This window comes from Podarcis bocagei, assembly GCF_964188305.1.
Source record: "Podarcis bocagei genome assembly, chromosome: Z".
NCBI classification, from domain to species: domain Eukaryota; kingdom Metazoa; phylum Chordata; class Lepidosauria; order Squamata; family Lacertidae; genus Podarcis; species Podarcis bocagei.
In genome coordinates, this window is record NC_138140.1 from 3162405 (window position 1) to 3175083 (window position 12679).

Sequence of the window (12679 nt, forward strand, 5' to 3'; positions counted from 1 at the left end):
ACATATTATTCTCTGCATATTAAAAATTGTACGTATCATTGCTTTATCCATCATTTATTCTATTAATGAGGTGGCTGAGGTTTGAGGCGTGGCAGAGAACTGAATTTACAGGTGCAACAGGTACAGAGCTGCTGCCCCATCAGCTGTTTGCACATACCCTTCAATGAAAATAGAGGTGTCTTATTCCATAATTTAAAAAAATTACAATTTATACCCCACCTATCTGACTAGGTTGTCGCAGCTACTCTGGACGGCTTCCAACATACGGTACATAAAAACATTTTTGAAGAATTAAACATTTTGAAACTCCCCTATACAGGGCTGTCTTCAGATGCCTCAGGTGTCAGATAACTCCGTACCCGCCAACATTTCTCTGATGAAAATAGGGACATCCTAAGGAAAAGTGGGACATTCCTGGATCAAATCAGAAACCGGGACAGCTTCTGTAAATCTGGGACTGTCCCTGGAAAATAGGGGCACTTGGAGGGTCTGCTTGCATGACATGAGCTGTTAAATTCATTGTCAGCTAACTAAAAGGTTCAGATGGCGATTTGTTTTGTGTTTTTTTTAAAAAAAGATTCAAAATTAAAACAAAACATATTATCCAAAAACATACCATCCTTATTTCTCCCCCCCCATTTTTCCTCCCTCCCCCCACCCTCCCACACAAAACCCACCCACCCCCACCCCCGACTTCCCTCAGTTCCAGTCTTTGGTTTCTCTGAGAATGCTGTTTTCTGCATGTTACAGATCCTGTATAGATCCTCAAACTATTTAGCTGATTATTATCAATAAAAAGTTTGTGAATGTTTATTCAAAGCCAGCCAAGGAGTCCAGTTCACTTTGTTGCGTCTTCAAATACTTTGTAAAGGGTTCCCATTCATTTTTAAAGTCACAGTTATCTTTGTCCTGTAGCTTATATGTCAATCTTGCCAGTTCTGCATAGTCCATCAATTTTTCTTGCCATGATTCTTTAGTTGAGGTTTCATCAGTCTTTCATCCTTGTGCTATTAGGACTCTCGCGGCCGTTGTCGCATACATGAAGATGTTTTTCAGCTTTTTTGGCAGATCTTTCCCTACAATCCCTAACAAAAATGCTTCAGGTTTTTTAACAAATGTTAAATGGAACATTTTCTTCAATTCTTTGTATATCGTTTCCCAATTTTTTAAAATTACATTACAATCCCACCACATATGATAAAATGTCCCCTCCTTTTCCTTCCAACATATATTTAAACTAGTTTTGTACATTTTCCCTAACTGCACTGGTGTCGTGTACCATCTGTACATCATCTTCATGTAATTCTCCTTCAGTAGGGAACAATCTGTAAATTTTATATCAGTTTTCCATAATTTTTCCCAATCTTCCATCATAATGTTGTGACCTAGGTCAGATGGCGATTTGTGTCAGATGGTCAGTTTGTGTCTGTGTGGGATCAATCCTCTCTGTGATTTCAGATTAAACAAGGATGGCAGAGATAAAGAAGAGATAAAGCGCTTAATCAGCACTCTCCCCCCCCCCTCTTTCTGTGTTCTCAGTCATCTTCTGGAAAGCTATATATTCTTAGTTCTCAGTATCAGATCTTTGAACCCTTATGCACTTTGTGATTCAACTCTGCCAGCCTGAGGCTTCTTCAAGGGAGCCTTTTTCATCTCCTGCCCTGGCTCCTCTAATTTATTGGAGGCTGAGCCAGCCGCAGAGTGACTGTTGAAAAGGTGGTACAAGACCTGAACCTTGGTATCCAAGTCATAGAATTGTAGAATTGTAGACCTAGAAGGGACCCAATGTGATATCTACTCCAGTCCTTGCAAAGCAGGAATCACAGCTCAGATGGCCACCCAATCTCTGCGTGTGCAGAATAACTTCTCAATGAGTTTGTTTCGCTCCCTGGGAATAGGATGGTCCAGATGTCAAAACGCTAAACTTTCACCCAGCCACCCAGGCAGCAAAGACATAAAACGGTGCCCAGCCAGACATACAACCACCACCTGGTGTGAAGCAAACAAAACTCTGCCCACCTACAGAGAGAAAGCATGTACCAGTTATGGAAAAGTAACAGGGTGAAAGAAAACCCCTGTGTCTTGTACAGGCTCAAGCTAGCTGATGAGCGGAGATGAGAAAACTGCTAGGAACACCCCTGCCTGCTTGTGCCTGCTGGGCGGCAGGCAGCCAAGCTCACTGGAGTGAATCCTGATAGGATTGGGTCAGGAGCCGAATTCTGACGTTCATCCAGATGCAGGTCCAATAAAGAAGCAGAGGCAATTTGCAGGCGCTGGGAAGAGAGGGCTGAGTCAAGAAATCTGTCTCGGGCAGGGTTTGGAGTGCAAGAACAAAGGCACAGGCAGTTGTGGAGCAATCTGATGGTTTGCCCAAGAAGGAGCCTGGCATGACCTCACTGCCGCTGCTATGAAGAACGATTTGGAAACAGGCCACGTCAGAAGAAGCTTGTGCAAAACAACAGTGGAGCAATAATGGGGCTCTGAGTCCTTCTTCTTGCAGGCTCATCCTAACTCTTCACAAGGAGGACCAAGCCCAGGGTGCTCCTTGATTGAATTCAGCAGCTGGCATTGTTGGTATGTGTGGGTGGCCCCTGGGTCCTTTGCACTGGGCTCCAGATCTGCTGCCTTTCTGTCTCCCATTCAACCTTTCTTTCTTTCTTAATGCTTACAGGGGATCTTTCCCTCTGACAATTAGCCTAAATTTCCATGCACACCAACAAATCAGTACAGTATATGCAAATTTGGCCCATGTGCCCCAAGTCCTGCAAGGACTACTACCAGCCATGTGGGTTCAGCCCTGCCTCCACAGTCAGAGGCAGCAATGATTCTCTTTGTTAAAAAAATAATTTTTATTGAATGATTTTATGTTACAAAAAACATTGCAACTATACTACCACAAAATAGAATTGAGAAATAAAAATTACATACATCAATATGTTGTTTGTTATTTGTTATCTACCGTCTTATTTCCTCCCAAACATTCCATACAAAACATACAAACACACAAAAAGAATAGTGATAATAATGAAAATAAATATTTCTCCCCCTTTTATCTTACAAAATCTTTTCTTCAGTTTTGTCTTCCTGTCGAGTCCCTTCGCATATATTTTATCTTACCATTGAATGTACACAAAACAACAAACCTTTCTGTATAGATTTTCCAATACATTCAGAAAACATAATAAGTCCTTAATTGTTGTCCACCTCCTTTTACTTCCTTTGTCACTCGACATGGAGTCAAAACTATTTTAGTATTTTTGAACGTATCTTTTATAACCACCCCATTTTCCCGCAAACTTTTGCTTTGAGTTACCTCTGAGTTTGCTAGTCAATTGAGAGGCAGCAATGATTCTCAATGCCAAATGCTGGGAGACCCAGGAGGGGAAAGGGATCTGGTGCTTGGATCCTGCTTGCTAGTTTCCCTTTGGGGCATCTGGTGAGGACAAGATGCTGGACTAGATGCCCCCCCCCCACAAGCACACCTTGGCCTGATCCAGCAGGCTTTTCTTACCTGTTTATGGAACCCCTCAGTGTGGAGTCAATATATTCCTATGGCCTCAGGGGCATTTGGCCAAGATGCTGGACTAGATAGGCCATTGGCCTAATCCAGAAGGCTCTTCTTAGGTCCTTAGGTTCTTAAGCACCTAGCGAGGCCCCTGACTTCAGCCCACCCTGATTGCTAACTCCAGAACCACTTCTCCAAACTGTAGTAGACCTTCCCTTGGGGCAAGCTGGGGAAACACTGGCAGATGGTGCAGAACCTCTCTGGCCAGCTATCATACAGCTTCACGGCAAAACTCCTCTTCCACTCAAAGAACCTCTGGTAGCGGCTCTCATTCATACTGAGCAGGAAGTCTGCAAGTTCCTTCACAGAGCCAAAGTCGTCTACGTGGATGAAAGCATCACCAGGAATGAACTGCTGGTAATTGGCTCGGGGAGGCCCCATGACCACAGGCACAGCTCCAGCTAGGAGGGAGTTCCTCCAGAGCTTCTCAGTGATGTAGTCCCGGTGGACAGAGTTTTCAAAGGCCAGATAGAACTTGTATTTGGAGATGGTGGGCAGTAGGCAGGCTGGGCAGAGAGGCTTCTTGTTTGCCCTCCCATACACATCAACCTTGATGTACTTGGACAGGTTCCTGAACAGTTGCGCTCTCTGTTGGGTATGGTGGTGGTGGCTGATGACCCATGACACAAGGCCAGATTTCTCTGGGATGTCCACCTCATCTGATGGTTGGGCAACGAGCTCCCCATAAGGGATGAAGATGTCAGAGTCCCGCCTGAACGTCATGGTCCAGTTGAAGACTCCATCCCACCTGGCTAGGTCTTTGCTGTGCGTGGGGGACTCCAGGGAGAGCCACACCCACTTTTGCCCTGGGTGGGGCTTAGATGCAGGGGGGCGCGATCTGCGGTGCTGGAGTGCCCAGTGGTGGAAAACTACCACATCTGCTTGGTTGTACAGGTTGCGGTTCCAGGTCAGCTGGCAGCCCTTGATGGAGCAAAGCGTGGCACAGGGATCGCCGGTGAGGTTTAAGGCATGGCCATAGGGCCAGTCCCAGATCAGGACCATCAGGGAACGGTTCTGTGCTTGAGTTCTGCTGGGGTTATGGAATGGCTGGGCAAGGAACGTCAAGTTTAAGAACACAGCGCCAAGCAGGAACATCGCGCCAGCAAATCTCTTCATGGTTATCATGGAGTAGGAGGCCATTGTGCAGGCAGGGGCCACCATCATCTTGCTCATTAAGCATGTGCTTAATTCTCCTGAATTCAAAAGTCAGCATTTATTGTCCTTCAGTCAGTGTGGGCATTAGAAAGCTGCAACAGAGAAGAGAAGAGGAGAGTCAACTCCAGGGAAACAAGTCTAAGAAAGAAGCTTCCGTTTTTGTAAAGTTCTGACTGTATAGAAAGATATGAGAAGCTGCCTTAGACCACAGTAGTCTATAGTTGCCCATCTAGTCCAGTATTGTTCGCACACTGGCTGGCAAAACCTCTGCAAGCTTCACAGGGGAGGGTCTTTCCTAACGTCTGGTATCTGGTCTAAGTTTTGAAAATGAAGATGGTGGAGATAGAAGAATTCCCCACATCATGCAGAAACAAGCTGTTGGTTCTTCTTTCCAGCTTCCCTTGTGAAAGGGCAACGAACTGTTGAAATTCTTTGTTTGTTACAATGAAAAATGGGGTCCTGTGCGTCCCTCATGCTTGCTGAGTGACAAACGAGGAAGTCCTCAGAGGTTTTGCACTCACTGTGAACTCACTCCTGTGGTGGCCAGAGGGGACATAGAGATGGACTCTTGGACTCAGTTTCCCTAATGGCTATATAGCACTGATTTACCCTGTAAGGTTTTTGTAAGGATTAAAGCAAAGTGTTTTGCTTTACAAGTATGCTATACATATATGGAGATCCAATCAAAGCCAGTCCCTTCCATGGATGAACCAATGCATTAACGATCACTGAATCTCCTAATCAAGGTTTTAATTTGTTTAGCAGCAGTTCAGTGGAAGAAGGAGTAGATCTGAAGCAGTGAAAACCATAGGCTTAAGACTAACTGGGACAAACCACCCAGTTTATTAGTGTAGAAAGTGTAGTAGTTATCATAGAAGTGTTTAGAATATTTAATATCAAATATTTGAAGGGACATCACGTGCAAGATGGAGAAAGCTTGTTTTCTGCTGCTCCAGAGGGTAGGTCTGAAGCAGTGGGTTCAAATTGCAAGAAAGGAGATTCCAACTAGGAAGAAATAGGAGATTCCGACTAGGAAGAACTTTTAGACAACATTTGCTGCTCAACAGGGGAATGAACTCCTTTCAAAGGTGGTGGGGTCTGTTTCATTGGATGTTCTTAAGCAGAGGTTGGAGGGTCCTCTATCAGGGATTCTTTAGTTGGGATTCCTGCACTGCAGGGGGTTGGACTAGATGGCCCTGGGGGCCTTCCAACTCTACAGTTCTATGATTCTATGAATTGATAGGAAATAAAACAGGCTCCATGGGATGAAATATTTGAAAATAAAGCAATTTGCATATAAATTGATTTAATCAGCGGAAATTAATTCAAGTTTTAGTAATGGTTGTTGTTGTTGGCATCTGTTTGTGAGAAAGGCTTTGGTGTGAAAGTGGTGTGAACTACTTAATAGCATTAATGAGACAATCAGTCTGAGTAAATGACATATCTTCTCCTGACTGCATTCAGCCCATCTTGCTCTGACATATTAGATCAAAGAAAGAGTTGCGGACCTAGCAGTCCAAGTCCATATAGTTAAAGCTATGGTTTTCCCAGTAGTCATGTATGGAAGTAAGAGCTGGACCATAAAGAAGGCCGATCGCCGATGGAGGGCAGAAGGAGAAGGGGATGACAGAGGACGAAATGGTTGGACAGTGTTCTCGAAGCTACCAGCATGAGTTTGACCAATCTGTGGGAGGCAGTGGAAGACAGGAGTGCCTGGCGTGCTCTGGTCCAGGGGGTCAGGAAGAGACGGACACGACTAAACGACTAAAAAACAACAACAAAGCATTGGAAGGCAAGCAGGAAGCCAGAAAGAAGAAAGGAACATGTTCCACCCACGCAAAAAGAACTAAGAAAACATCATTCCTGAATACAGCTTTCATAAGGATCAGAACTGGCCAGGGAGCTGGACTTCTCCATGTGAGCATCATACACAGGCTCTACTCCAACTGGGAAGGGGAGCAAAGCAACTGGTCTCAGCAATTTTGAACAGTGGCTGCTGTTTCAGCACTTTGCTACACTCAGGTGGGGGCTCACCAGAACACATGACACTTTCACTTTTCCTTTGGGCTTCATGAACTGTTTGCTGCAACTCTCTACCACGATGCCTGGGTCTCAGAAAGTAACTGCTGGCACAGACAGTGTTTCCTCCTTCTTACTCCTCCCACCATGTGCATTAAGATTACAGTCATAGCTTGGGTTACAGCCGCTTCAGGTTGCATTTTCTAGGGTTATGGACGCGCCGAAACCTGGAGGTACCAGAATGGGTTACTTCCAGGTTTCGGTGGTTGTGCATGCACAGAAGCGCTAAATCGTGCTTTGCGCATGTGCAGAAGCACCAAATCACAGCCCGCGCATGCGCAGATGCGGGTTGCGAACGCTGCGCCTTGCGAACGTGCATCCCGCATGGATCACATTCGTAACCCGTGTCCACTGTACTATAATTCAGGGGTGCCCAAACTTTTTTCAAAGAGGGCCAGATTTGATGTAGTGAACAAAGGCCGACACAGGTTTTTGAGCTTTTTCTAGGATTGAAGTTTGTTTTTTTTAATGATTTGACCCCAATAAATAAACTGCCACAGAGGCTGGATAAAACCGGACGGGGGCCCCCCAAAAAAGAGACTTTGGACATGCCTGCTGTGATTGCTGACTATGCAAGCTAACAGGGTCCCCAATCAACAATGCAAAGTATATATTCTTTAAAAACTCCTCCCTAATTTAGGGACTCTTTGGGCTGAAAAGTGGTATATAGACTGTAGTGGTATCACTCAAGAGGTATCGGTACATTAAAATGTGATACAAAGCTATAAGAGCGTTTGGAAATGAGTTCCAGAGGATGGGAGCCACTGCAGAAAAGGCTCCATCGCTACTGAATTCCATTTTAATTGAATTCTAAATGGTGGCCTCCAAAAACAACTGTAAAACTATTGGCTTCATGGGAATGTCAGAAGCCACCTTATACCATCAGACCATTGATCATCTGAACTCAGTATTGGCTACACTGACTGGCAGCTGCTCTCTGAGATTTCAGGTAGGGGGCATCGCCAAGCCAACCTGGAGATGCTGGGATGCTGAGGATTGAAAATGGGACCTTCTGCATGCAAAGTGAGCTAATGAGCTATTTGCTTTCCGGTTAGGACTATAGAGAGCTGCCTTATATCAAGTCAGACCATTGGCCCCATCCTTCTCAGTACTGTTTACTCTGACGGGCAGTAGCTCAATATTGTCCACCAGGCTCTCCTGGATATCTGGCCCCACCTGGAGAGGCTAGCGGGGCTCAAACCGGCGACCTTCCCTGATCTACAGCCCTTCCCATCCATACAGGTCCCCAAAGTAGCTCACAAGCGCAATAAAACAAGGTAAAACAATAGGATTGGGTTAGAAACCAATAAGGAAGAGCAATAAGCCATCAGCACCATTGTAAACCAAGACTCTGAGGATCAGAGATTTTAAATAGAAGCCTGCTCACACATTTCAAGCGAAGGCTGCCTTTCTGAAAGCCAGGCGGGAAGGAAGTAGTGGTTCCAATGAAATGTGTTGGCTATATTAAGTGCCGAGGCCCCAAAACAGCTGGAGGGCACCAGTTTGGTGAAGGCTGATTGTGGCATAAAACAAGCAGAAGGCTTGTGTAGAATGGGAATGTTTAGGTGCATCTTCTAAATCAAGCCATGGTCCTACTTACGGTAGTTCCTGCTTCCTAGCAAAAAATAATAATAATTGTCTCCTGCCTAATGGGCACTCTTTAAAAAAAAACAACCCAAAATCTTAATCGTACGGAAAAACACTTTAATGCATGAGATCTAAAGAGGAAAGCAGAGCATTGCACACTGACACAGCTCAATGAGAACATACCAGCAGCCGCCAAAAATATACCGTCACCTGCTATAATCTATATACAGTAGAAGGAACCACACCCTTACAGCAAAAGTTATTCTAACCCTCCTTTGTACTGTTAATAACATTCCCAGCTGTCGACGTTTCTGGTTTTGACTGCAGTTTCCCCTGGAGTAAGCCCCTCTAAGCTCAGTTGGACTTATTTCTGGGCGGACAAGAATCAGTTTTCACATTCAGAAGTTTTACACCTGAGGTCCCGCACTGGGGTTTCTTCTGACAGTTGCCTCTTAAGTTGATTGTGGTTTTTTATTGTTAGGTTTCCACTCTCTTTTTGTTTGTATGACACCTAGAGAATTTGGTGTAGGAGGTGTCTCGTAGATATGATAACAGAATGGTGTCGTGCTTAAGAGTGCTGAACCTGGGAGACAAAAGGGTTCAAATCCCCACGCAGCCATGAGGTTCCCTGGCTGAGACCTTGAGCTAGTCACTGCCTCTCAGCCTGACCTACCTCACAGGGAGGGGGGATATTAACGCAATTTTCAAAAATGCAATTATCAATGTCTTTTAAAAGGGCATCTCCAGATGATCTGTATAAAGTGGTACCTTGGGTTAAGAACTTAATTCATTCTGGAGGTCTGTTCTTAACCTGAAACTGTTCTTAACCTGAAGCACCACTTTAGCTAATGGGGCCTCCTGCTGCCACTGTGCCACCGGAGCACGATTTCTGTTCTCATTCTGAAGCAAAGTTCTTAACCCAAGGTACTATTTCTGGGTTAGCGGAGTCTGTAACCTGAAGCGTATGTAACCTGAGGTACCACTGAATTGAGCATTCATCCTGATTTGTTTTCAGGGAGTGATCAGATGAATTTAGCTATTTATTGAGCATCTGTTCTGATATTTTTAATGCAGAGGTAAAATGATTTTGCAACAAAGCAACTGTTATCCCACATTTTCCAGTATATTTTCCCATCACTTTCCTTATCTTTTTTTTGTCAAATCTTTTTTATTAAGTTTTACATTGCCACTTTACAGTCAAACCTTAAACATCAACATCATCATTTAGGATTCCTTAAATCCTTTGACTCGCCTCCGCCTTTCCATGGTGACCACTATCAACTGTTTTTCACCTGCTTCTCTTATTTTCTTTATTTTCCTTAAATAGTCAATTTTTACCATAATTTTTAGTACATTACAAGCATTATCTCAAATCCTCTCAGAGTTTTTAGTTGTTTACAGTATTCTCTTAAATACATTGTAAATTATTCCCATTCCTTCTTATAGTTCTTCTCTTCTTGTTTTCTGATTTTCCCAATCAGTTTCGCCATCATCATTTTCCTTATCATGAAAGTTTGGGTGTGTGCTGTTTTTGGGTAGGGGAATGGGTTTTTTTGCACAAGAACCCCAAATCAACTATAATAGCACAACCTGAATTTGCTGGTATGTGAATGAATCTCATTCACAAATAGCAACAATGCGGAAGTAACCCAAATGTGTAAGATTTGGCAATGTTTTAATCCTTACCTTAAAAAAAATTACTCTCCAAAATGTGAAAATGAAAGTTTCTCCATCTGAAGCCTTAGCTGCAAATTTGGCAAAGGATGCTGGTTTTCAAAAGTGTGCAAAATGTGCCCATTCTAGAGGTAGACTAATGAGGACATGGAGGGGAGGGGAGCTTGTATATGTGGCGTTCAGGAAGCAGTGAATGGCTGAGAATGTCAAGCTCATGAGTCAAGATTAGCTGAAGTTAGATGGAGAGATTTATTTTCTCCTTCCTTCAGCTTTTCAGCTTATCATTTAAAAACAACACTGTCCTAAGAAAAAGCAAACAGGCAGCTTGATAAAATTCTTACCCCTCTCCCAGGGAGCTCCCGGCCGTAGCAACACAAAATGCAAAAAGTCAGAGACAGTAAAGCAGCAGAAAGCAATGAATCAAGTGCCACATAAAATCCTACTTTAAATTTATATTAAAAAAACCAAAGTAGCACACAACTGCTAGCCCTTGGTTAACCAAGTGCAAAAAAACCAAACAACCCCAGGGGTCTCTTAGAACTGTGTTAATCTTTTTTAAAAAGTAATTGCAATTCAATTTGATTTGATTTTTAAAATAAATAAATAAATCTGTCTGGTTGGGGTTCAAGGCACCTAAACAAAAATATCAGGAAAAGCATTCCCATCAAACAGCATAAACCTCCCCCCCTCCCAACAGCTTAATTACCATTTTGCCCTCCTTGTCATAAGATGCTCGAAACCTCACGGATCCTTTCTTTTTAAAGAGGCCTTTTTTTCTTCGGAAACAGCAGCAGAGGGAAGCAGCAGCTGAGTAGGGGATCACAATCTCTTTCCTTTCCTTCTTCTTTTTCTCTTGGTAAGATTTCATCACCGGCGTCTTTCACACCCTGCTTCTACAGCGGTTTCCTGAAACTTCACATTGCGTTTTCATGTGGTTGGACACCCTGCCACACCAGTGCCTGGTCTTGCATGGCAGCACATGGCGGGGGGGGGGGGCGGGAGAACTTAGGCAACACTCAAAGGTGGAGTGGGTCTGATTAACATAACTTAGGGTGGGGGCAGCAGTGCTAGATCAAACCACAAGATTTTGTGGAGTGAGAGAACGCCTAGTGTCTTTCCCCCTCACTCACCCACCCACTCTCTCATAATGCCAGAGATTTGTGACATCCAACAGAACAGATTCAACCCAGACTTCTTCAAAAGATTAGTCTATGAAAGGAAACTCCCACCATCCCTGTTGGTTAGGCTGGCTGGGGGGGGGGGCAGGTGTTGGCAGACCCAAAACATATGGGAAGATGTAGTGCCCTATTCCTGGTCTATTCTGACTGACAGCATCTCTCTGGGTTTTAAAACTGTATGGGGCCATTCAGAGAAGCTCTGAAGGGAACCCAGGAACCCAGATCAGTTACCCCAGATGTAGAGGTTGCTGAGATGAGGCACTTCATGGATTCGCAGAATTGTAGAGTTCAAAGGGGTCCCAAAGGTCATCTGGCCCAACCCCCCTGCAATGGAACGGGCTGCCTTGGAAGGTGGTGGGCTCTCCTTCTTTGAAGGTTTTTATGAGCTAGCTGAGATTCCTGTGCTGCAGGGGCTTTGACTAGAACAGGGTCCAGCAAACTTTTTTAGCAGGGGGCCGGTCCACTGTCCCTCCAACCTTGTGGGGGGCCGGACTATACAGTGGTACCTCGGGTTACAGATGCTTCAGTTTACAGACGCTTCAGGTTACAAACTCCACTAACCTAGAAGTAGTACCTCAGGTTAAGAACTTTACCTCCGGATGAGAACAGAAATCACGTGGTGGCGGCAGCGGGAGGCCCCATTAGCTAAAGTGTTGCTTCAGATTAAGAACAGTTTCAGGTTAAGAACGGACCTCCAGAACGAATTAAGTTCTTAACCTGAGGTACCACTGTATTTTGAAAAAAATAATGAACGAATTTCTATGCCCCACAAATAACCCAGAGGTGCATTTTAAATAAAAGCACACATTCTGTAATGTAAAAACACACTGATTTCTGGACCATCCGCGGGCTGGATTAAGAAGGTGATTGGGCCGGATGCGGCCCCCGGGACTTAGTTTGTCTACTCATGGACTAGATGACCCACTGGGCCCCTTCCAGCTCTGTGATTCTGTGCATTCCATAGAAGTATCCCATATTTCAAACACATGTGAACTGGGAGCCCCAACATAGTGTTGTAAACAATCTGCCCTTCTTCCCTTATGGGGTATCCAAGAGCCCGTATACAGTCCTTAAGTGGGTTCCCTGTCGGTCAGAGAAAATAACAGAGGCCAACCAGAGAATATTGAGAAGCAAAGAAGCTAGTAAGCCTGATCTTTATTAAAGCTCTTGCAACAGGGTGCTCCCCTCACACGCCAGAAAGGAGGAGGACCCAGAACCAAGGTGTGCCTGCCCATTTATAGACATTTTAAATTCTCTGCCTTGGAGCTCAAGACCACCCCTCCATACATCATACATACACCACAGAAGGGATGTAACCCAAGACCACCCCCCAGATACATCATACCTACATCACAGAAAAGGCGGTCTACAACAGAAATTTGCCAGTTGTTATTTTGCTGTCTGCCAGGTTATCTGATAATGCCTTATCTGATTGCCTTTC

The 12679-nt window shown here is 44.4% G+C and overlaps 1 protein-coding gene across 2 annotated transcripts; it reads right to left on the minus strand.

The window, feature by feature from the left end:
* Positions 1 to 3583: 3583 nt before the first annotated feature.
* Positions 3584 to 10968, minus strand: FUT7 (fucosyltransferase 7). 2 transcript variants are annotated; one of them, XM_081179824.1, is made up of 2 exons: positions 10767 to 10968; positions 3584 to 4812 (listed from the first exon to the last, which is right to left on the minus strand). In XM_081179824.1, the coding sequence occupies exon 2, from the start codon at positions 4736 to 4738 to the stop codon at positions 3680 to 3682; it is 1059 nt and encodes a 352-aa protein (XP_081035950.1). In that variant the 5' UTR covers positions 4739 to 4812; positions 10767 to 10968; the 3' UTR covers positions 3584 to 3679. The 2 variants fall into 2 exon arrangements, with proteins under 2 accessions (XP_081035950.1, XP_081035951.1); XM_081179825.1 differs by lacking the exon at positions 10767 to 10968 and adding an exon at positions 10073 to 10145.
* Between the last annotated feature and the right edge of the window lie 1711 nt (positions 10969 to 12679).

What these genes read in the sequence shown, in the direction of transcription:
- FUT7 (XM_081179824.1), bottom strand. Translation starts at nt 4,738, where the DNA reads ATGAGCAAGATGATGGTGGCCCCTGCCTGCACAATGGCCTCCTACTCC.